Source organism: Aulostomus chinensis, chromosome 5 (genome assembly GCF_037954235.1).
Source record: "Aulostomus chinensis isolate RoL2024-O1b breed Wild chromosome 5, RoL_Achi_v1.0, whole genome shotgun sequence".
NCBI lineage: Eukaryota > Metazoa > Chordata > Actinopteri > Syngnathiformes > Aulostomidae > Aulostomus > Aulostomus chinensis.
The window spans coordinates 2,449,760-2,474,108 of NC_141324.1; the positions used below are offsets into that span (position 1 = coordinate 2,449,760).

Genomic DNA, 24,349 nt, shown 5'->3' on the forward strand with positions numbered 1-24,349 from the left:
GTGTGTGTGTGTGCGTGCGTGTGTGTGGGAAGGAGAGAAGGAGGAGGGGAGGGTGGAACCTGGTTGCCTAGCAACCACTTAGCGTAGACAGTGGAGGCTAACAGTTTTGGCTAACAGCTGAGGCCAGCTAGCCGCTAGTTAGCACCGTGAAGGTATAAAACGCGGAGCAGTCAGTTAGTAAGCCGAATGGCTCAGTGAGAGAGAGAGAGAGAGAGAGAGAGAGGAAAGACAGAAGTAAACCCAAAAACGTGTGTTAACACACTTGTGCAGAATCAATATTATGTAGCACCTTCTTGAAACGTTACAGTTATTAACAATCAACATTAGTAGATACAGCGTAATGCCATACAATAGTATCTGCTGTTCACAGGACGTCCGTCACAAAAACAGTGCATTCATAGACACTATATAAACACAACTAAGCTGTTTCTCTGCCCAGAAAATGCCCAGTTAGGGAAATCCTTACTTGGTCCGGTAGGACGATAAGGAATTGAATCTCTGTTGATCCAGAGCGCGGGTCGGCTCGGTTCGGAGGTTCGCAGAAACAGCGGCAGGCAGCCTGCAAGGATCTGCTGGAGTTTACTGGTGGAGGGGTGAACAAGCTTGGCCGAGCTTTCGTTCACCAGGGAACCAGTTCATGCGGGTCGTGTGGCTCAACGGTGTCTTGTCTCGATGAGTGGACGGGGGGAGAGAGGTGTCTGCTTATGGAGTTCTCGCCGTCGCTGTACTTCCAGGCCAAGGTGCGAAGAGGTCCGAAGAGAACCGAAGAGGAGAGCCGAAGAGGGCGAGCCGAAGAGGGCGAGCCTTCTTGGACCGGTCCCTTTTATTTGGTTAGGCCGGTGATGTCACTTCCTGTGGGGCCTACTGGCTCTCAGCCAATAGAGTCGCGGCACGTGAACTTCCGGGCAAGCGGGGCGCGAGTTTTGGGGGGGGTCAGTGGCCAGAGATGATCCCCTTTTTACGACCCTTTGTTTTAAGAGCGTGTGGTCACTCCTAATGCAGGCTTCAGAAAGGGGTGTTAGGCCTCGAAGGCCTGAAAGTCCTTTCTTCAGATTAGTTGTAAAATCTCTGAATTAATCTCTTCTCCTGGTTGTGTTGGCACAACACTGCTAAATACTGGTGAGGTCTGAAAGGACTGATGTTCATGACAAATTCAGTACCAAAAATTCTGTCTGGTAAACCACATGTGAAGTTTCCCGTATATTTAGTAAGAAGTGAATTTGCTTGGAGTGTGAAAGTGGTGCGTTTGGAAGACTAGGTGCAAGGAATTTAAAAACAGTTGATACAATTTCTGGTTTTATCACTACTGTTGCACCTCACTGAATACAGCAGCATTTAGTATTCACAAACCATGTTCATAGGAAGTTGGCAGAAGTGCGAGAATGGAAAGAAAAATCATTGTCACAAACCAACAGCAGAGTGGCAGGAACTTTCCCCATTGTGTTCATTGTCCAGCCCGGCAACATCAAAGGGAACCTTTCAAGCAGCTCAGTGTAGAAATCATATGGGTGGCTGGATGATCTGATTTTTTGAATAAGTCTCCTACCAGCTTCAGACAAGAATGGACAAGCCAAACAATCATCCCCAAAGATGACACCACAAACAGGAGAATGGGCATGCTAGTGTCAACCGCTGATGCACTTGGCAAACACCAAAAGAAGTGTCAAAAGGAGCTGGACTCAGGCTAATCAGACGGTCAACGGTGCACGTGAATGAGATTTGGAATTAGGTGGAATCAAGAGTGAATAAAGCCCCCAGACATCAAAGGGAACAAGAGTGAAGCAAAGTCTTTATCAGAAGTGTCACTGGCTGTCTGATAATCCGTTTTTCTGAACATTATGATTGTGTTTGCAGGCTTCAAACACGCTCAGGCCATGCGCTGAGAGCACTGTTGCGGTGCTTGCTTCAGACGGTACCCGTCTCTGTGGGCCGCTTGCTTGGCCTCAAGTGCCACTGCTTTCCCAAGAAGCGACAACTTGACACTCAACACTGATTGTGTGATCTAAATGTTTACACTGATGCCCAAACGAGCTGATGCTGTTGACAGAGAGGGTCAGACAGGGTATAATGTAGAGATTCACCCAAAAAGTAACTTTTCAATCATTAGATTGTTCTAATAGCTAATGACCACTTTAGGGATGAAGGGTGTCGATCAAATTCTACACTTTGTCGGGACGTAGCCATCCCCACAGTGTTCTGTAATTGTCTTAGTCCTAACGTAGCCACAGGCTATCAGGTTTTGTTAAAGGCTTTTCAAGTGTCTTTCTCTGTTGATGATTGTTATTTTCCAGACATCATAACAAGATCAATGGTATTGATGGTGGACGGACTGGAGAACTTGTCTCTGTGGAAACACTGGACCTAAGCAACAATGACATCATGGAGCTACGAGGGCACTCTTTCCCCGAAGGCCTCCAGATCAGAGATTTGTAAGTACGACGATGGTACATAACTCAGAAAATCATTCAAGTGCAGCTATTCAAATCAAAGAAGATGGACTGCAAAATCCTGGGAATATTCCATTCAAAAAAGGTCCAAATTCCCCAACATGGAAAATAGAATTATTTTAAAGAAATTAACAGGAAACATACAACACCTGTCCAATCCTATATATGAGAATTCTGTTGAGGGGAATTTTATTTTACCAATAATTTTGGTAGAAAAACTGTTAAATATATATATATATATATCCCAAATCTCCCTACCAAAGCTGAATAATGTGCATTGATAAAATTGGTGGAAAATAACAAAGAAAACAGAAGTAAGTAACATTACTGAACACAGGCAGAAATGAAGATCATGGAATTTTGTGTTCAGGTTCCTGAGCAATAACCAGATCACTGTATTGGAGCTCGGTGCTCTGGACCATCTGGGCTCCACTCTGCAGGTCCTGAGACTGAGCCAGAACCACATCACTCAGATTCCTGTGAAAGCCTTCCAGCTTCCGAGGCTCACCCAGCTGTGAGTACCACTGGACTTCATCCATTTAACAAGCGAGTCGGAGTGCTGACGAGCATCTTAGGCCCCTTTCGCACTGCACCAAAAATGCGGATGAACGGGGGTGTTTGTGCACTCTGAAAGGGTCGACTTTGCATTTTGACCGGCGTCCACCAAACCTACAAGCGACCCGGGTGTTTAGCGGCTTGCCTCGGCTCTGCTCGGTTGGCCTGCAATGTGAAAAAAGCAACCTGCGTTGTCTCAGGTTTCACGCGACCTTCCTGTTGCATTCTGATTTTGTCACTGTGCCGCCTGTCAGGCCGTCATTGTGGAAGCTCTGGAAAATAAATACATAAATAAAATCAGGCTGGGCTGGGCTGCGAGAGCTGCTCACTCATCTCTCAATAAAGCTTTGGCTTCTGCAATAAGATCAGTCTTCCTGTTGGGAGCTCAGACCCTGGTCTGCTTGAAGCTTGAATGTGCCCCAATACCAAGCAAACTCAGGTACAAGAAGCCGCTTTGACACGCGTTTCAGTTTGAAAGGGGTCTTAGGGTGAATGTCTCGGTCACCTTGATCTTTGTGTTTTAAAACTCTCAACGTGTAGTGCTTATTTTACCTCTGTGGATTGATAAGGTCTGACTGGCTATATTATCAGTGATTTAGTGCCTTCTTTTATATCCTCAAATAGTTGGTTTATTGCCAGCACCATGCTTCGTCGTCTTAATCAAACGTCCATCCGGTGTCTCGGTGACTCCAGTCTAGAGAGCAAAGGGGACTCTAGTAAAGAAAGAGGATCCCACAGTTTCCCCAGGTGTCCACAGTTGGAGAGGTGGCCCCTCGTCGGTGATACTGCACCTTAGACACAAAAGAACCTGCCGGGATGTTTATATTTGCTAACATGGGGGCCTGTGCGCGCGTGCACACACACACACACACACACACACACACACACACACACACACACACACACACTAAATGCACAAACTCTATACGCAGAAAAAAAAGACTGACAGGTGGAGAGACACCACCGAGGAATGCCTGCTGAGCTGGGGGCTGTTAATGGCAAAACTGAATTGAATTGAATGCCTTTTATTGTCATTATACAAGTATAATGAGATTAGAGGAAAATGCTCCAAATGAAGCATGCAGGCTACAGAATCCTTTGGTTTTGACCTTGGTGTGATGGAGAATGAAAGCAAAACATTCCTCAATCAACAGGAAAAATGTTTTTGTGCATTTAAATGTTGGCATTATTGTGAAACGGTTCAGAAGGTATGATCAAGTGTTTCACAGATGTTCCCCCGTGTTTCCTCTGTGTTTTTTTCCGTCCAACCTCCAGTGACTTGAACAGGAACCATATTCGTCAGGTGGTGGGTTTGACCTTCCAAGGTCTGTCCCGGTTGAAGGTGCTCAAACTGCAAAGAAACAGCATCAGCAAGATGACTGACGGGGCCTTCTGGGACCTGGTCAAGATGAAAGTCCTGTATGCATCCCCATTAGAGATGAACCAAGAAACAGAACATCAATGGAATTGTCACAAACAAGTAGACTAAGTTCTTGCGCACACATCTTCATCAGAAACATCTCACAGCTAATACCAAAACCAACCCTTCTCCTTAACACACCTGGGCGTAGCACGTCAGCTGAGAGCAAGCCTCTACCTGTTACAAACTGTGAAATGAGTACTCATTAATCACCAAAATAAAAAGAACAATTTTGTACCCTGACTTGAACGTACCGACAATCGCTGCAATCTCACATTCTCTGCTTAATTCTTGCAATTACATATAAAATAACACCATCATGGTTACAATTTTTTTTTTTTTTTAAGAAGTGGTTCCTCCAGATTTAGCCTGCACAAGAATGTTCATTCTGTGATTTTATCCTACAGTTCCCTGCATCCAGATCCCTTCATTCTCACAGTGTTGCTCCATGTCTAATGCAGCTACCTGGACCACAACAGCTTGACTGAGGTGAACGCTGGCTCCCTGTATGGCCTGACTTCCCTTCGGCAGCTTTTCCTCAGTAACAACTCAATAGCCCACATCAATTCTGATGGATGGAAGTTCTGCCAGAAGCTGAGGGAACTGTGAGTACCAGCATGTAAATTAGCCTGAACACCCAAGCTTTCATGCCAGATGTCCTCCTGCAAACCCTTTAGGAGACAAGCAAAAAAAACAGTCTTTCATTTTAGTCTAATGTAAAAAATAAGGCTTGTATTCTGGTCACATCAGCTGAAGAATGAGAATTTCCTCCCATCAGTTCCTGGGGAATTAAACGGGCCGTCCTCCAGTCAACCCATACCGTCACGCTATCTTACCAGGGTTAGGGTTAGGCTGAGCTGGTCATCTCCACACGTGACTGGCCAAGCAAACCTGACGCACAGCAAGGGCCACAGGGAGGGCAACAAAATGCACAATACTTCTTCTGACAACTGTCTGAAAGATGCCATTATGGAATATATTGTGATTTATAATCTGAATTTATAAAGAATAACAGCTCATCTGCAAAATATGCTCTTAGGTTGTTAAACAAGTAGTGAGACCTTGTTTAACGCCAGGTGTGAATGCCTAAAACTATTATTGTTATTATTATTAATAATAATAATTATTATTATTGTTATATTTGGTACTCATTTTGACAATTGAGTCACCTTTTTTGAGTGCCTAGACATGCTCAAAAACTCTAAACCCGTCACCTTATGGTCAGGGGGAAAGTTCTCCGCAGAAATTCTGAAAAAATGATCACCGGCCACGTGTTTCATCATTAATGCACCACATTCACTCGGCAACAGACTTTAAAAAAATCTGATGGTGCCACAAACTAAGTCCCCTTTGTTAATTCCTTTGAACGCATGACCATCCCCAGGGGTTGTATTGTAATTTTACCTGCTTCTCAAACCTGTGGTTCCATTGCGACCTCTTCAGCATGTGGGCGGCGTGGCTCAGGGGTAGAGTGGCCATCTAGTAACTAGAGGGTCGCTGGTTCGATCCCCGACCCCGGTGAACATGTTGAAGTGTCCTTGAGCAAGATACTGAACCCAAAATTGCTCCTGATGGGTAGGTCGGCGCCTTGGATGGCAGCCTCCACCGTCAGTGTGTGAACGGGTGAATGAGACGACGCTGTAAAGAGCTTGGAGTGCTGCTAAGGTAGAAAAGCGCTTTATAAAACTGAGTGCATTTAGGTGTCTTTTTCACCAAATTCCTAAAGTAAGTGAAACATCTTGGAAGTCCATGTCATGTTTTCATCCCATTTGTATATTCTCTAGCCTGTTAAGAAAAATAGGAATGAGGATGCTCTTGTATGTGCGGGCTGCGGGCCACATGAGGGTTTACCACGTGCCCAAGTACGCTTATAAATGGAGGCTGTAGACATGTAAAACTCCAACCAAGAATTTCTTTTCTTCCCTGTCAAAACCCTCGCACCTCTCTTGAGCTGTGAGGTCTGCTCAGCACATTCTCTGTTAACAATTTGTGAAAAAGAAAATAAAGTCACAATGGAAAAACTTGATGACCAAAAAAACAATTTCAGCCATAAAATTGAAGTGTAAAGATGTGAGCTGCCTCACCGTTTTGCCAGCCTGACATCTCCTTCCAGACCTCACACAGAACAGTTCTCTTTTATCCCCCTTTTTCCACTCTCTCTTTCTCCTACTCTCTCTCTGTCCTGGTGTCTGCCTTCCTTTCCTCTGCACTGTCTGTCTTGCTCTCTGTCTCTCTCTCTCCAGGAATCTGTCATACAACAACTTGACTCGTCTGGATGAAGGCAGTCTGGCTGTCCTGGGGGATCTCCAGACCCTCCGTCTGGGGCACAACTCCATCAGCCACATCACCGAGGGAGCCTTCAGAGGTCTCAAGGCCGTACGCGTCCTGTGAGTGTACCCCCCCCAACTGCCATTAGCAGACCCAAATCACTCCAAACAACCCCCGCTTGAGTGCTTCACTCCCACGGACAATCAAGGGATGTGCCACTTGGAGAGCAGTGAGAGCTGCGATGTCTGAATATTGCTCTGTGGTATTTGATATCAGGCTCCCTTTAGTTGACATCAGAAAGTACAAGCTGCTCTGTTTCATTTTATTTTCATAGCTTTTACAAGGTGTTCTTGCATCACTTCTGTTGAGGTTTCGGTGGCAACTACCTTCTGTCTCTTTATTTCTTTTGTTTGGTCTTGTTTTGTTGTCAACGCCGGTTCTCAACAAATTTGAATCTAAAAGGTTCCGTGTCACCAGTTCCCTCGAGGACACCCCCTCCTGCCCCTTTTTAGCAGCGGGTTTCTTTTCCGTCTGATCCACCTTTCACACATACAGACTAGAAGAAAGAATCAGGTGATTAATCCAGGAGAAAGACTTGGGGTCTTGGTTCCCAAGTTCCTATTGGCGGTGCTTCTGTTCAGTGAGAGAGGAGAAGCTTCTTTGTCAGTGGGGTGACGAGCCAAGACGCTTGAGGCCCTTTTTTTTTTGGCATTCTGGGTGATAGATAACTAGCTACAGAGAAAGTAGAGGGTGGTACCAAGAGCTGAGTTGGGACTGCCAGATCTCAGCTTTTTCTCATGTTTCTATTTCTTTGACTCGCCCACTTTGTTTGTGTTGGCTCTACCTTTTCAAAGCACAAGAAATGCTCATTTCTCCCTCTCGGCAATGCAAAGTTTATTCTGCCATCTCCTCATTATCCTCCAGTACACGCACATCTCTGTCTGTCTGCATCTCTTTTCTCCCTCCCTCTCCTCTGTTCAGTCCTGGTTTCTGTGTCTTTGAGGCAGACCTAATCTAGTCACTGGTGGGGAGGAGAGGCAAAGGCGGGGCCCTGAAAAGGAGCTGGGGGAGCTTTAATTGGGCCTGTGCTGCTGGTCGTGCTGGCATGGGGCAGGAGCCTGCATTGGGGTGTGAAAGCTCCAAACAAGCCAGGCTGCCCTCGAATTCGGCCACAGGGGCGGTTGGCTCACTTGGGCAAGGCAAGGGACGGACGGACGATGGGGGGACGGAGGGAATGTGGGCAAGTGGGCAACCTGTGACTTCCAGACCAGCTTTTGTCAGGGCAGTGAAACGCTTCACTGCTGGCAGACTGTCCCTGTTCTCATCCTCCCTCCTTCCGTCTTTTTTATCCTAACCCTCTTTTCTCTCCTTCTCCACAGGGAGCTGGACCATAACGACATCTCAGGCACAGTAGAGGATACCAGAGGGGCCTTTTCAGAATTGGACAGCCTCAACAAGCTGTGAGTGTATTTCCTCATTCTATTCTTTTAATCCCCAACCCCCGTTTTCTCTTTTGCCATCAACCCTTTCTTTTCATCCCCCTGTCCTGATGTTCGTCAGAACAGACCATCAGAGGAACAGGACAGAGCTGTCTCATTTGTCCTCATCCAAAAGTTTCCTATCAATTCCCAACTCTCTTTCTGCTGCCAGCTAAATTAAGGCCAGAGTGTTCAGTAGTTGGCGATCACTCCCTCCTCAGGACCCTACACTTCACTTGGAAAGGAATTAGTTTGCGCTGAGCGATGACTTGGAGGGCCCCTCTTCCATCTTTACAAGGCTTGCTCAAGAAACTGCAATTAGACTTGTGTTCATTCCCATCATTCTGTGGAGGCAGAGGCCAGCTTTTGTCCAGTTAAATCTGGCTTTCATCTTATGATATCATTCCATTCCACTTCAGCTTCATGGCCAAACTGGGTTCTGCCTGCTTCTTGTGATTCAAGACAGAGATGCTGTGAATCACTTGTATCAGTTTTCTCATCAATGTTTCCATCAAGGCAACTAAGTTGGCTAGGTGAGAAATTACAGTGGGCATGGAGTTGCTGGTGTTGAGCGTCCATGCACTGTCGCCAACCTGAAGGATGAAAAGACAATGTCCAGCCAAGATGGTTCCCTGTGTGAGCGCCACTGAAAGAGACAGAACATGAGAAAAGAGCTGGCAGGGGTTTTGCTCCCCAATAAGATTCTTTCTGTTTCTCCTCCAAGCCTGCACACCTCCCGTCCCCTCCTTCCCCATCTTTGTTGTTGAAAATTGAGGGTGAAATTGAGGGCTGCATTCAGTCATCAAATTCAAACGCCTCACACACCCCCGTACTCTGACCCTACCCTTTTTGCCATGTGTTGGCAGAAGCAGCCTGCTGCATCCTAAGGATGGCAAATCGAGGCATGGGAGAAAGAGGATCTGAAAAAAGAAGGGGGGGGTGGCGAACATCAAAGACTTAATTTTCCTAAAAGCGGCCTGTATTCCAGTCCTAAAATTGCTGGATCTCAGTGCTGCTTTCGACACGGTTGACCACAGCACTCTACTAGATCGACTGGAAAACTGGGTGGGACTTTCTGGAACAGTACTAAACTGGTTTGAATCCTACTTAAAGAAAACTTACTTTGTGTCTGTAAGTAATTACACATCAGAGCGGACAAAAATGACATGTGGGGTTCCCCAAGGTTCCATTCTGGGGCCACTCCTATTCAACATCTACATGCTCCCTCTGACTCAAATGATAGAAAACTACAAGATATCTTACCATGATTATGCAGACGACACACAGATGTACGTAACCATACCACCAGGAGACTACAACCCAATACAAACACCAAGGAAGTGCATTGAACAAATCAATGATTGGATGTGCCAGAATCTTCTTCAACTGAACAAAGATAAAACCGAAGTCATTGTTATTGGAGTTGAAGAAGGGCGATAAAAAGTCAGTGCTCAGCATCAATCTGTTATGTTAAAAAGCACAAACCAACCAGAAATCTTGGTGTAGTCATGGAGACATGAATCTGAACAGCCATATAAAGACAATGACAAAGTCAGCCTCCTATCACCTGAGGAACACATCAAGGGTTAAAGGACTGATGTCCCAGCAGGATTTGGAAAAGCTTGTCCATGCGTTTATCTTAAGTAGACTCGACTACTGTAACGGTGTCTTCACGGGTCTCCCTAAAAAATCCATCAGACGGCTCCAACTGATTCAGAACACTGCTGCTGGAGTCCTCACTAAGACCAGGAAAGTAGATCACATCACTCCAGTTCTGGCTTCCTGTCTGCCAAAGAACTGATTTTAAAATCCTGCTGCTGGTTTATACAGCACTGAATGGTTTAGGACCAAAATACATTTCTGATCTGCTGGTACGTTACGAACCATCCAGACCTCTCAGGTCGTCAGGAACAGGTCTGCTCTCTGTCCCAAGAGTCAGAACCAAACTCGGAGGAGCAGCATTTAGTTTCTATGCTCCACATTTCTGAAACAAACTCCAAGAAAACTGTAGGTCTGCTGAAACTCTCAGTTCTTTTAAATCACAGCTGAAAACCCCTATGTTTGCCGTGGCCTATTATTAAATCAAACTTGAGCCTCTGATCAGCGTCTCACTGCACTGTAACGTCTGTCTGCCTGTTCAGCTTCTATCTCTAACTTGACTTTAGCTGCAGTGTAACTCTTCTAATTGTGTCGAACGTCTCTCTCTGTCTTTACTCTCTCTAATTATGTTAAATGTCTTTTTATGCTTCTTTTTTGTAAAGCACTTTGAATTGCCCCGTTGCTGAAATGTGCTGTACAAATAAACCTGCCTTGCGAATGACACCACATGGGATGGAGGCGGGGCCGTGCAGGCAGCCATAAGCCAAGTAAATGTCTTGTTCTTTTTATATTGCCTCAATCATGTGCACTTGTCAGGACCGGACTCAAAGGAGGACCTAGATTCAGGATTGCAGTATAGGAACAAGCTTTATTGGTTGTTCACCAAAGTCAGAGGAGCGGGCTATGAAAAATCCTAAAGCCTCTCACGCGCACAAGCACTCACACACACACACACACACACACACACACACACACACACACACACACACACACTGACTTCCGGGCTAATGGCTATCGATCCAAGAGGGGGAGAAAACAAATTCAAGAAAGGGGAAAAGATCTTCACAAAGAGATCCAACCAAATCTACTCTACCAAAGGTAAAGCGCAACTGACGACTGTCTCTGGCTGAAATAAAGCTCCATCTATGCCTGGCTGGCTACTCCATTACTAAATGCTACGCTAAAAAAGCAAAGCTCGCTCACTCAACAGAGGAGGGCTGAGAAAACTACAATAAAAAATGAATCACAACGTGACCTCACCAAGACTAGAAAATAACAAACTTCTGAACTCAAACTGATCTTGACAATAACTTCTTCTTACCTGACTGTAAAAATGACAAAATAAAGCTCTTGACTTGATAACAATGACTCAACTGTGACAGTGGGGCTTCCGTGGTCGGCAATGAACAACACTTCTGCGACGAGACAGGTGAAGACAGAGACACAGACACACGAGGAGCGAATCACGCTGATGGAGGACAGGTGTGCGGGGCGTAACAGGGGAGAGTGGAATCAGCAGCATGAGACACAAGAGGGGGCGGGGCGGACGCTAACTGACAGGACCGGGGAATGCAGGACGACAACAGGAGGAGAGGCTGGTGCACTGAAATGAGAGGGAAATTAATTCTTAAAAAATAACACAAAGAAATAAACAAGACAATAAACCCAGACAAGACAAGCTCACCGCTGTGACTGTGACGGCACTGATTTCTTCAAATTAACAATCTGAAAATGCGGCCCCCTCGTCCAGTGACAAGACATTTGAGTTCCATCTCTGGGGTCTTCACTATGAAGCAGCCAACCATGTCTCCTCTTCCTGTGTAGTCAAGGGTACGGCGCAAAAGAAACAGGGGAGGGGTTAGGGTTCGCGGGTGAGGGTGGACGAGGGGATTAGGACCCCAAATCAGACAAACGGCAACTGGCTTCTTGTCTCAAAGTAGGCTGCAGTGCGGTGCACTGGAAACACACACACACTCGCAGGGTCGCAGGGGTATTAGGGCTGCAACTAACAACTATTTTAATAGTGACTCGTCACCGACTATTGAAACGATCAGTCGACTCATCGGATAATTATTATTTTTCTTAAATTTAGCATGAAGTTGATTTAATTATGTGTCAAATGACAATAAACAAGACAGATGGTTCAATGAAAAACACATCTTTTATTGAGTTCATTCATTTAAAACACGTGTGTCAGGCACAGTCTCATAACGCTAGAGCTCTCTTTTATAGTGACAACACTCTTCTAAAATGTCCAATGTGTCCTAAAACCGTCCTGCTTGAATGTCACTTGAGTCTCACCGAGGAGAGTCAGGCTGCGCTTCCTTCAGCTGCCCGACGGCTTCTTTAAATGTTCCTGCATCATCGCCATGACACCAAGGTCTGCTTAGCAACCTTTGCTAGTAGTCTTTTTATTCGCCGTATCCAGGCTAGAATGCTCCAGACTTGAGAAGTTTTGGTGCGCGTACCTGATGTTGACGCCGCCATTTCTCTATGTTCCCGCTCAGAGAAGAGACGCTACTGCGCATGAGCGACTCTCGCAGAGATGATAATCAAGAGAGACGCCTCACTCTGTTGGAGAAACGCGTGTGGCGGCAACAGTCGACGATGAATTCATTGTGGACAGCGTCGACTAATCGTTGCAGCCCTACTGGGTATCCCCACAAACTCTGCTGGGTCATTGCTGTTAAATTCTAATCAAGATAAAAGTGGTCTTCGAAGAGCAGTGCGGAGCCGAGGTGCCCCCCCCCCCCCAACCTTTCCAGTCACCCTGCCTCTTGGCTCATCTCCACACAGGTCATATCTCCAATACCTCAACCCCCCTACTCTTATCAGCTTCAGTCTTGCTAATTGTGCTTCTCTCCCCATCTTGTTCTCTCTCTCTCTGTCTTTCCTCATCCCCTGACCCACTCTGCTCCCCCCTCACTCTGTCTCTCATCATCTGTGGACACCCTTCTTGTTTGGAAACGGCAGAACTCTGTTTGGAAATAAGATCAAGTCGGTGGCTAAGAAAGCCTTCTCCGGCCTGGAGACCCTGGAACACCTGTGAGTATTCCACAACGCTCGGCAGCTCATCCTGTCGCTAGACTGGAGATGGGAGTAAGGGAGGGGAGGAGCTGGCAGAGAGGGGGTGGTGAGCAGTTTGATCGTGTCGTTGTGAAGCACCACCTCAACTTAAGCCTCTATTTTTCCTGAGTTAAGGAGCACGTATTGAATTTCGTCAGAGAAATGGAACTCTTTGAAAGGTCTTTCCTGACATGATTCCTAGATCTCCCTGTCTGCTTTAAGAAAAGCCAGACACCTGCTGATGACAGTTATCATGGATCATTGTTGATGAGCTGCTGTGGCCCAACAGGGACTTGGGAGAGAACGCTATCCACTCCATCCAGCCGTATGCCTTCAGTAAGATGAAGAACCTCAAAAGTCTGTGAGTTGTCTGACTCTCAAAGACAAACACACATTATTTTTGGGCTCAAATCTCACTGAAACACACTCCCTCAGTTCAGTACACTTGCTCACTGAAACACACGTTTCCCCTCCCCAGGCTCCTTCAGAGCGACAGCTTCCTGTGTGACTGCCGGCTCCGGTGGCTCCCAGAGTGGTTGGTGTCACGTGGTTTAAAGGCCGGCATCAACGCCACCTGTGCCCACCCCAACAGCCTGAAGGGTACCAGCATCTTCCAGGCACCATCCAGCAGTTTTGTTTGCGGTGAGGAGTTTGCGTGTGTGCTCGTTTGTTTGTTTGGAGCAGAGTTGGAGGGACAGGTGGGCCACGTAATTTCTATCCTTGCAAATGTTGTTTGTGTCGTGTTCAGAGTTTGCTCTTGTGTCTTTTTATAATCCAGTCACACTGAGCTCCACAAGCAGACGCCTGCTGAGCAACATTTGAGTATAGCCTGGACCAGATATTTGCTTTGTGCTTCCATTTGAGACTCATCAAGTCCTAACTGGTGTCATCTCAGTCGTCCCCCTGGGAACCTCTTTTCTCTCCGACTGCTAACTCTGCCTTTTCTCCCTTTCTCTGTCCTCCTGCCACTCCTCTTTCTACATCGAGATGACCTTCTCAAGCCCCAGATCACGGTGCAGCCAGAGACAGCGATGACTGTCCTGGGTAGCAACGTGCGTCTCACCTGCACGGCAGCAAGCAGCAGCTCCTCCCCCGTGACCTTCTCCTGGCGCAAGGACCAGGAGCTTCTTCACCAGGCGGAGACGGAGAAGTACGCCCACGTGCGCGACCCCCATCATGGCACCACATCTGATGCCGTAGGGGGAGGGGCCAGAGGTGTTATTGAGTACACCACAATCCTGCACCTGCGGCATGTCACCTTCGCCCATGAAGGGCGTTACCAGTGCATCATCACCAACTACTTTGGCTCCGCCTACTCCAGCAAGGCCCGCGTCATCGTCAACGGTAGGTTTTTCTCTTTCTTCAGGTCAGAACTTATCTGTTTGGAGGAGTTTTATTCCTCTCTTTCTGAGCTGCACATTTTAGAAACGGAGCAACACACAAGACAGGCATCTAAAGACATGCCACTCCATTTGTTAGCATGTGTGTGATGACATTGCTTCCATCAAGTACAACGCCTCTTTGCATTCTGCTTGTCTGATTCACAATCATGCCTTTTGACGGATGAGCCACGACTTCTCTTCCCCTTTAACAAGTCGTCTCTCTCTTCTGCCGCCATCTCTGCTGCAATGGTATTGGTGACAAATTGATTGAACTGCATGTCCGAACTCACGGGGGCGGTGTCTTCTATGCGTGGTCACTTGGCTGTCTTGCAGCTGGAGTGTACATGTAGCGTCGCGTCTCCGTTAACTGTGTGCCAGACCGCTGCCTTCTTCTCTGCTATGACAGGCACACCCACTCAGTGTGTATGCAAAGACATGGAAACAGCAGACACCCACTTCGCATCAACGCAGACACAGGCTACAGCGGGTCTTCACTGTCTCAGTCACCCCTCTTTTTTTTGTCCTCAGTCTTGCCGTCCTTCGTGAAGACTCCCGGGGACAGCACGATCAGGATGGGCCAAACCGCCAGGCTGGAGTGTTCCGCCGAGGGCCACCCGACTCCGCAGGTCGCCTGGCAGAAAGACGAGGGTACAGACTTCCCTGCTGCCCGTGAGCGCCGCATGCACGTCATGCCCGGCGATGATGTTTTCTTCATCATGAACGTCAAGCCAGAAGACACGGGCGTGTACAGCTGCACTGCAAAGAACAGGGCGGGAACTGTCTCTGCCAATGCCACACTCACGGTCCTGGGTAAGGACTGGTTTCTGTGCTGTGTCTTTGGTTGGTGGCGTGTGTTGAGTTTGGATACTTTCCCCACATCTCTGAGAACCGGCTCTTGCACACAGCCAAGCACTCAGTTGGGCATCAGTCAGTGCGAGGCTTTCTGTGTGTGTGTGTGTGTGTGTGTGTGTGTGTGTGTGTGTGTGTGTGTGTGTGTGTGTGTGTGTGTGTGTGTGTGTGTTTCTGCAGTGCAGAAACCAACCCTGTTTCATGCCCAGTGCAACAATCCAGTGGAGCGGTTTAGTCCTGTGGGAAGCGTTCAAAGTGGACAAGCACCTTGTCCCTCACAGCACTTTCCCTCTGGTCATGGGCCGGGTATTCACCTGACCAAGTAATGTGTCCAGGACCGACTTTGGCCTCTGTCTTCTTGAGTGACCTGGCAGGCCACTGGGGACTCAGGCTCCTCCCTCACTGGCACTTGTTTGGCTTCAAGTGCAAGGGTCCGAAGTTTGATTTCCACCCTCAGGGTGTCGTCTGTGGACAGAAACTTGAGTTTTCTGAATCTTGGTTCAAGGGCCGCAGTGAAGATGCAGACATTGTTCCCGTCTTCATCACATGTAGTCAGACCCTTCCATCTGAGAAATAATAGATTTAATTTGTAAACCTTCATTAAAAAAACCAAGGTGCTTGAAGAGAACCATCACTGCTGAATCAGCAGCTCAACTGGATGGACTCACAATGGGACAGCATTGGAAGATCCAGACTGATCAAGTTTCAGCCAAATATTCAGTTCGTTCACTCCAGGAGGTTTAAAAAGCTGCATTTTCAAAGCAGGGTTACGTGAGCCAGCCGAGAGGGTCATGACTCACTCCGCTAGTCTGCCAGTGGTACCAAACGGAGCCCCATAATGGTAGCTAGTGGCTAGACAGCTGTGCATTCGTTAGAGTCTGTTAGCATTTCGTGCTAACAGACTCTGCTTCACTCTTTACATGCTCCCATTAGGTGACATAATCCGGAAGCACTCGATCAACTTCCACTGTTATGCAGATGACACACAACTTTACTTGTCGATGGAGCCAGACGACACAAGCCAGCTTACTCATCTGCAAGACTGCCTGAAAGACATTAAATCCTGGATGTCTTCTAACTTCTTAATGCTCAATTCAGATAAAACTGAGGTAATCATTTTTGGACCTAAACACCACAGGGACACACTCTTGAATCGGATCTCTACTCTAGATGGCATCACCCTAACTTCGAGTACAACTGCAAGGAACCTTGGAGTCATTTTTGACCAGGACCTTTCCTTCAGCTCCCACATAAAGCATGTGACTAGGACCGCCTTCTTCCATCTGCGAAGTATCGCTAAGATTAGGAACATCCTTTCCCAGAGTGATGCTGAAAAACTGGTGCATGCATTTATCACTTCTCGGCTGGACTACTGCAACTCTCTCCTGTCAGGATGTCCTAAATACTCTCTAAAGAGTCTCCAGCTGGTCCAGAACGCTGCAGCGAGGGTTTTGACGGGAGTTAAGAAGAGAGAACACATCTCTCCCACTTTAGCTTCTCTCCACTGGCTTCCTGTAGGATCTAGAATCGACTTCAAAGTCCTTCTGCTAACTTATAAGGCTCTCAATGATAAAGCTCCATCCTATTTGAAAGAGCTCATTAGTCCCTACTGTCCGACCAGAGCACTCCGCTCCCAGAATGCAGGTCTTTTAGTGATTCCCAGTATCAATAAAAACAGACTGGGAGGTAGAGCCTTTAGTTACCGGGCTCCTCTACTGTGGAACCAGCATCTCTCCATGGGTCAGAGAGGCAGACACTTTAACTACGTTTAAGTCCAGGCTTAAGACCTTCCTCTATGACAGAGCCTTCAGTTAGGACTGGTTCAGGTAGCTCTGAACCATTGATAGCTATGCTGCTACAGGCTTAGACTGCTGGGGGACACATCAGGTTACATGGAGCCCTTCCCTCCTCTCCTCTCCTCTCCTCTCCTCTCCTCTCCTCTCCTCTCCTCTCCTCTCCTCCCTGCACATTTTTGGAACTGTCATTACCATTACTTGTTGCACTTTGTAGTTTGGCCTTGGTGTCTCGCAGTCTCTCTGTGTTTCCACAGATCCACCAGAGCCCCAACCGCCGCCTGCATTGCCCCCCCCCCCTCTTATTCCCTACTGTTACACCGGCCTGCGCTCCCCTTCCATGAACCAGTCTGCCATCCAGTCCCCCATCAAGCTGGCTTGCTCTCCCTGCCTCCCCTACCAGAAGCTTCCTTCTTCAGCTGTTATTAACATTTCCGTGTTTCCCACATTTTGTATTGTAAACTGTTTTCTTGTCTGTAACAACATCTACTGCACGTCTGTCCGTCCTGGGTGAAGGATCCCTCCTCTGTTGCTCACCCTGAGGTTTCTCAGATTTTTCCCTGTTAAAAGGGTTTTCTATGGAGTTTTTCGTCAGTCGATGTGAGGGTCTAAGGGCAGAGGATGTTGTTATGATGCCGTGTGAAGCCCTTTGAGACAAACTGTTTGTGAAAACGGGCTATACAAAGAAAATTGCCTTGCCTTGCCTTGCCTTGCCTTGCCTTGCTAGCTGGAGTGGTAGCTTACAGCTGCAGAACACAGTTACCATATCCATCCGCTGGTAGCTAGCTGACTTTAACTACAAGCACGAAGACCTAAGTGCAGTGCTTAAGCTGCACCACTCACTGCACAAACTTAAATTCAGTTTAGCCAAACTTGGTACTGACTTACTATTGTGCCCTCCTCGAGAGACGAGGGGGTGCCTCCACTGTAGGTGCTCCAGCATCGCGGTTGTGCTGCTGTGGTATGCCAGCTCAGTTTGGCAAAGGCCGCAGATCACGATACCTTTTGGCCTGGGACTGAGTTGAAAGTATTCCCACACTGCAGATGATTGAGGGCGAGCTGCTTTTTGTAGGGTGAGTTGGGCACCCTGTGAGGAGGTCGCAGGTTCCCACTCCATTCTGGAAAGTGCTGCGCTAACTGCTGGCTTTGGCTGACCCACGTATGTCCGGCGATGTGGCGACGCCAAAATATGACATCGATGATATTTTTCAGTCAAGGCCTAACACACACACACACACACAAACACACACACTGTGGGAAAACATGGCATCATAAAATCTTGTGTGAGAACCTGCTTCCTCTCTTCTCCTCAGAAACACCCCACCTGGCCCAGGACATGGAGGACCGCACCGTGGTGATGGGTGACACGGTGGCCCTGCAGTGCAAGGCACTGGGCAGCCCCCCTCCCCGCATCACCTGGCTGCACAACGATCATCCGCTGCGCCCCTCTGACAGACACCACTTCACCCCAGGGAACCAGCTGCTGGTCATCAGCGCAGCATCGCTGGAGGATGCAGGTCACTACACCTGCCTCATGTCCAACACCCTGGTCACAGTGCGCGTTCACAGCCAGCTGACGGTGAAGCCGCGCCGCAGCCTCTGCTCCCCGCCGCCTGAACCCAGCACCGTCACCACAGTGATCATCATTATCTCCGTGGTTACGAGTATGGCGGCGACCTCACTGGTATGGGTGTGCATCATCTGCCAGACGAGGACAAAGAGTGAGGATTGCAGCGTCACCAACACAGGTGGGTTGGGATGAGCACCGGTGATTAGTCAGTGTTGATCGATCAGATGGCTCAGTTCCGACAGAGAACGTCCAGCACCCTCTGTCTTTCCTCTCCTCCAGATGAGACCGTGGTTCCTCCAGACCTTCCCAGCTCCCTCTCCTCTCAGGGTCCTGTGTCTGTGTGGCAGGACCTTTGTGTCCGCGTGGACACCGGTGGAGGACCCGCAGTGTGAAGACGCAGCTTGTGTGGGTGGCGTCCCCTCTGAGCGCCTCCCTTTCGCTGTACATAGTTAAAAGCTTCCGTTGGGAGGGGACCGATTCAAAGTCTTGCTCCAGTTCAGTGTGACTTGCATTTGAAGCCTGCAAATGTAGGGGGTCTTGTTTGGGACGCACACACGCAGGGGAAAGACAGCTGCACAAGGAAAGAAGGTTCGGATTCACGGAGGGATGGAGCTTTTCCCTGTCTTCTTTTTCCTTTTTCAGCTTTCAGCAACATTCTGCTGCGGTGCCTCATTGCATGCTCAACTTGCACGAACATGTATGGAGACGTGTTCTTGAGAGCAAACAACATGTGATGCACTTGAAACAAGGCCTTCCAGAAACCCTGCTCCCTGATCATGTATGAAGGAAGAGCTGGGACGTTCACTGTCTTTGTTCTGAGGGTATCGGGGGGCCACCAGCTCAAGCACTTTGTCTCCGTTCAGAACAAGCAGATGGTGCACTGGATGCAGGAGGGTGTCCAGGCTCCTCCACTCGCTCCAATTCAAGTGACTGCTCTGATCTGTTTGGGAGAAACCGTTCTTCTCTGCACTTTGTTCGGAAGTTTGTCCAGGAAAGAGGCGCGTGTTCAAATGTGAGGACTGTTATTTGAGTGTGCTTTTCACTTCTGCAAGGAAATGGACGCTAAATGTTCATTGGTTCTGCAGAGAGAAGCCGAGGCTTGAAGCTGCAACAGCGTTGTTGAAGTCCCTTCAGCCTCAGGCCCTCGTGTGTGTTGTTGATGGTTTGGTTTGCACTGAAGCTGTAATAAAGCCACATTTTGTTAGCAGTTCCAACGTCTTCCTGCGTGAATGAAACAGTGAAGGATGTTTTTGTGACGGACAGCTGAGCTAGCGCTTAGCATCATGGCTCACGTCCTGGTGGTTATGGAGACGCCATCAATTCAAATGGAGCGTACACACATGAACGTAGAGACCTTGACCTTCAAAGCAGCGATGTGTCCTTAGCCTTGGACCTCAAACGCACACACGCACGCACACACGCACACACATGCAGCTAACCCTCCAAGCAGGAATGTCTCCTGGCTCACTAAAGCTGCAAAGACAGCAGGCATATTTTGTTTCAAATATTTGCTCGTGAGTCGGGCTGCTTCAGGGTCAGTGGCCGTCCAGAACGTGCAGTCCAGATACATGTTTGCTACCGGATGGTTGACGTGCCCTCGACCACGGCCTCCACCAATCACACATCGGCCATTGTTTTCCAACAGCCTGGCGACAAGCAGCATAACAAACCTGTGAGGCCACACCCCCACCCCCCCGGCCGCACACACCACCGCCAGATTTCACTGAAACCAGAGTTGACGCAGAGGCACCAGAGAGCCTACTTCATGTCATCGTTGTAAAAATCTCAAGTTGCAGGTTCTTTCAGCTCTGACGAATGAATCCACTGAACCAGGGTGTGACTTGTTCCAGGGGATGACTGTGTGATTTTATTTTGAAAATATCTATAGCCACACAGCAGATGGAAAACACATCATGTGAAACCCAGACAAGAAGTTTCCAGAACCCAACAGTCCCACAGGGTTCCCGAACTGACAACCCCTCAACACTCAGCCGCAAATGTTCGAAGTTCATAATCGGGACAGTTCGTCAGGCAGACACCTCATCGACCTGCGCGGCGTGATGACGGCCTCATTGACCTGGCGGCGTGATGACGCCTCCTCGACCTGTGCGGCATTAGGAAAATGACACACACACAATGACATCATCATCATCACTTGACAGTGACAGCATGAACACATGAATGATCCTTCTACCTCTCATGTGAAGCTGCACTTGACAGTGACAGCATGACCACATGAATGGATCCTGCTACCTCTCACATGTGAAGCTGCACTTGACAGTGACAACATGAACACATGAATGATCCTGCTACCTCTCATGTGAAGCTGCACTTGACAGTGACAGCATGACCACATGAATGATCCTGCTACCTCTCACATGTGAAGCTGCACTTGACAGTGACAGCATGAACACATGAATGGATCCTGCTACCTCTCATGTGAAGCTGCACTTGACAGTGACAGCATGACCACATGAATGGATCCTGCTACCTCTCACATGTGAAGCTGCACTTGACAGTGACAACATGAACACATGAATGATCCTGCTCCCTCTCATGTGAAGCTGCACTTGACAGTGACAGCATGAACACATGAATGGATCCTGCTACCTCTCACATGTGAAGCTGCACTTGACAGTGACAGCATGAACACATGAATTATCCTGCTACCTCTCATGTGAAGCTGCACTTGACAGTGACAGCATGAACACATGAATGATCCTGCTACCTCTCATGTTCAGCTGCACTTGACAGTGACAGCGTGAACACATGAATGATCCTGCTACCTCTCTCGTGTGAAACTGCACTTGACAGTGACAGCATGAACACATGAATGATCCTGCTACCTCTCATGTGAAGCTGCACTTGACAGTGACAGCATGAACACATGAATGATCCTGCTACCTCTCATGTGAAGCTGCACTTGACAGTGACAGCATGAACACATGAATGATCCTGCTACCTCTCATGTTCAGCTGCATTTGACAGTGACAGCATGAACACATGAATGATCCTGCTACCTCTCACATGTGAAGCTGCACTTGACAGTGACATCATGAACACATGAATGATCCTGCTACCTCTCATGTGAAGCTGCACTTGACAGTGACAGCATGAACACATGAATGATCCTGCTACCTCTCATGTGAAGCTGCACTTGACAGTGACAGCATGAACACATGAATGATCCTGCTACCTCTCATGTGAAGCTGCACTTGACAGTGACAGCATGAACACATGAATGATCCTGCTACCTCTCATGTGAAGCTGCACTTGACAGTGACAGCATGAACACATGAATGATCCTGCTGCCTCTCATGTGAAGCTGCACTTGACAGTGACAGCATGAACACATGAATGATCCTGCTACCTCTCATGTGAAGCTGCACTTGACAGTGACAGCATGAACACATGAATGATCCTGCTACATCTCATGTGAAGCTGCACTTGACAGTGACAGCATGAACACATGAATGATCCTGCTACCTCTCATGTGAAGCTGCACTTGACAGTGACAGCATGAACACATGAATGATCCTGCTACATCTCATGTGAAGCTGCACTTGACAGTGACAGCATGAACACATGAATGATCCTGCTACCTCTCATGTGAAGCTGCACTTGACAGTGACAGCATGAACACCAAAACTCCCAGTGAGTCATCAACATTTCCTGTATAATAGATATGATAGAAGCTGTTGAATTCCTGTATCAGAACAAGGAGAAAGGAGCCCCAATGAAAGAGTGATGGTTCTTTATTCTGATTCTGTTCTTCACTCCTACACCAGAGAGTGAAAGTGTGGGCTGGCTGGGAGCAACTGCCTGCTTCAGAGTGGGAGGAGCCTCAGGACTTTCCAGTGAGAGCTGCAAACTTCCACCAGCGCCCAGTGCCAGCAGGTCTTCATGATGGAGCTGACAAGAACACAACAGCACCAGAGCACTGGAGAGAAGCACCAGAGCACTTCTTTGCTTCCTGGCCACTCTCATATCTGTCTGTCCCATCTGGAGCTGGGGGGAGGAGCTTCACATGTTTGTTTGTTTTTTTCAAAAGGGAATGACATGACTTCCTCTGTGTGTTAGTGTATGAACTACTAAAAATGTTCATCCCAGTTTGAAGTTAGAATTCAATAGAAAGTAGAAAAGTAGAAAAACCTTCCCTCTTCAATCCTGTCCCTCAGTGTTGTAAACGGTTTCTAACAAACTCTCCTGTTCAACAGTTCAAGTGTTTCTGATGAAGCTGAGTGTTCTCTACTTTCCTCAGTTGGGTTCCTTTCATGTCCTCCTGAGATCAAAGACAGAATTCTAGGTACAAATAAAGACACTATCAAAGCCCTGATGACATCATCCTCAATTCTGACTTGGATCTGGAGGCTCTTGCTTTCTTGCTTCAAATAAAATCCGTTGTTCCAGAGAAAAATTTGCACACACACGCACACACATACGCACACACTCACGCACACACACACACACACACACACACACTCCCAGTCACTAACCCATATTGTCATCACTTAAACCTCCACTGGAGTATTGAAGAGAGTCCACATGTTGGTCAACCAGAGGAGCTCCAACTGGTGAAGGTCATCCAACCATGATGAAGGTCAACCTCCATCATCTGCTGCTCATTAGCAGGGACTTAGCTCCAATGGTAGAGTGCTAGCTTAGCATGTGAGAGGTAGAGGGATGGATGCCCTCCTTCTCAGAATACTTCAGCTTGTTCTGTTGATCAGAGGAGCTGCTGGGTGATGAATGCTGATGTTTGTCCACTGCTGTGATAAAGTGTCCCCTGTTACTGAGATGAGGATGAACACCTGCTCAGGTCAAAGCTGCAATCAAACCAGGGACTCTGAACCTCCCACACAGTGAAGGAGTTTGTCCTGCAGGTCGATGGACGCTTTGGAATTCCTTCAACATTGATGACTTTCCTGTCTCCTGCTGAGTCAGCATCCAGAACCTGGTCAAGAGGAGGCTGAGAGCTCAGGAGGTGATGTGACGGCTGGTTGGACAACTCAGCAGCCAGAGCTTCCAGTCTGAGACCCCAGCTCCACACCATGGAGAGCCTCCTGGACGATGTCCTCAAGCCTCAAACTTCTTCCTGTGTCAAACCACTTTGCGCTGCTCAAAGAGCAAACTGACCCAGTGGCTACAGGCAGGGTGCTGCTCTTTTTTCCAAAGAAAAATTCCAGACTTTTTCCAAACTTCGATATTTTTTCTCCAAGACCTTAACTTGAAGTATTTTATACTTGTGTGCTTACTTTGTTGGTGAAGATTGTTCCTGGAGACTTCCGGTGAGCGTGTTACGTCATTTCCTGCCTGTAATCCTGTCGCTGTGTTGTTCACTCTCTCAATGCTCCCTCAGGTGTACTGCTAACTTCATCGCTTTAAGCACCACTGTATACGACGTTTTGGTGTAATACAGAGGTTTCTGTCACTTCAGTCTTGAGCAGGACTTTGCTCTGAAATTCCTCGTTCTATTTGTTCTATTTGCCACAGGTCCACTAGCTCACCTTAGCATACTAGCTATGGCCGCTCTCTCTCTTTCCGCCTCTCCCCCACCTCTCCCTCCCTCTCCTGCTCCATGTGCCAGATGTTTAGTGACTCCTCTGCCTCCTTTAGTGCTAATGGTACGTGTAAAAAGTGTAGTTTGTTTGTAGTCCTGGAGGCGAGGCTTAGAGAGTTAGAGACTCGGCTCCGCACCATGGAAGCTAGCGCTAGTCCTTTACCTTCAGGAGCTGCTCAGTCCACCTTAGCGGGTGCGGAGCCACCTAGCCTAGCCACCGCTAGCAGCTCCCGAGCAGCCGGGAACTAGCCAGTCCCGCTGGGTGACATCACGAGGGAAACCTAGACGCAGTGAGCCCGTGTTTGCCCACCAACCCCTTCATGTTTCCAAGCGCTTTTCTAAGTCTGTGCACGGTGTAATTT

The 24,349-nt window shown here is 47.9% G+C and overlaps 1 protein-coding gene across 3 annotated transcripts in view; it reads left to right on the forward strand.

Annotated features, from left to right (window-relative positions):
• The window catches only part of LOC147260878 (leucine-rich repeats and immunoglobulin-like domains protein 1), a 39,673-nt gene extending 15,980 nt beyond the window's left edge, over positions 1 to 23,693 (forward strand). The window contains exons 5-17 of one of the 3 annotated variants that reach the window (XM_086205113.1): positions 2,292 to 2,429; positions 2,818 to 2,961; positions 4,278 to 4,421; positions 4,884 to 5,027; positions 6,666 to 6,809; positions 8,070 to 8,150; positions 12,741 to 12,812; positions 13,123 to 13,194; positions 13,312 to 13,475; positions 13,821 to 14,177; positions 14,744 to 15,025; positions 18,171 to 18,605; positions 22,216 to 23,693. In XM_086205113.1, the coding sequence (XP_086061239.1) occupies positions 2,292 to 2,429; positions 2,818 to 2,961; positions 4,278 to 4,421; positions 4,884 to 5,027; positions 6,666 to 6,809; positions 8,070 to 8,150; positions 12,741 to 12,812; positions 13,123 to 13,194; positions 13,312 to 13,475; positions 13,821 to 14,177; positions 14,744 to 15,025; positions 18,171 to 18,605; positions 22,216 to 22,334 (2,296 nt within the window). In that variant the 3' untranslated portion in view covers positions 22,335 to 23,693. Of the gene's footprint in view, positions 1 to 2,291; positions 2,430 to 2,817; positions 2,962 to 4,277; positions 4,422 to 4,883; positions 5,028 to 6,665; positions 6,810 to 8,069; positions 8,151 to 12,740; positions 12,813 to 13,122; positions 13,195 to 13,311; positions 13,476 to 13,820; positions 14,178 to 14,743; positions 15,026 to 18,170; positions 18,606 to 18,706; positions 19,635 to 22,215 lie in introns of those variants that run through there. The other 2 variants (XM_086205114.1, XM_086205115.1) reach the window with 2 other exon arrangements.
• The last annotated feature ends 656 nt before the right edge of the window (positions 23,694 to 24,349 follow it).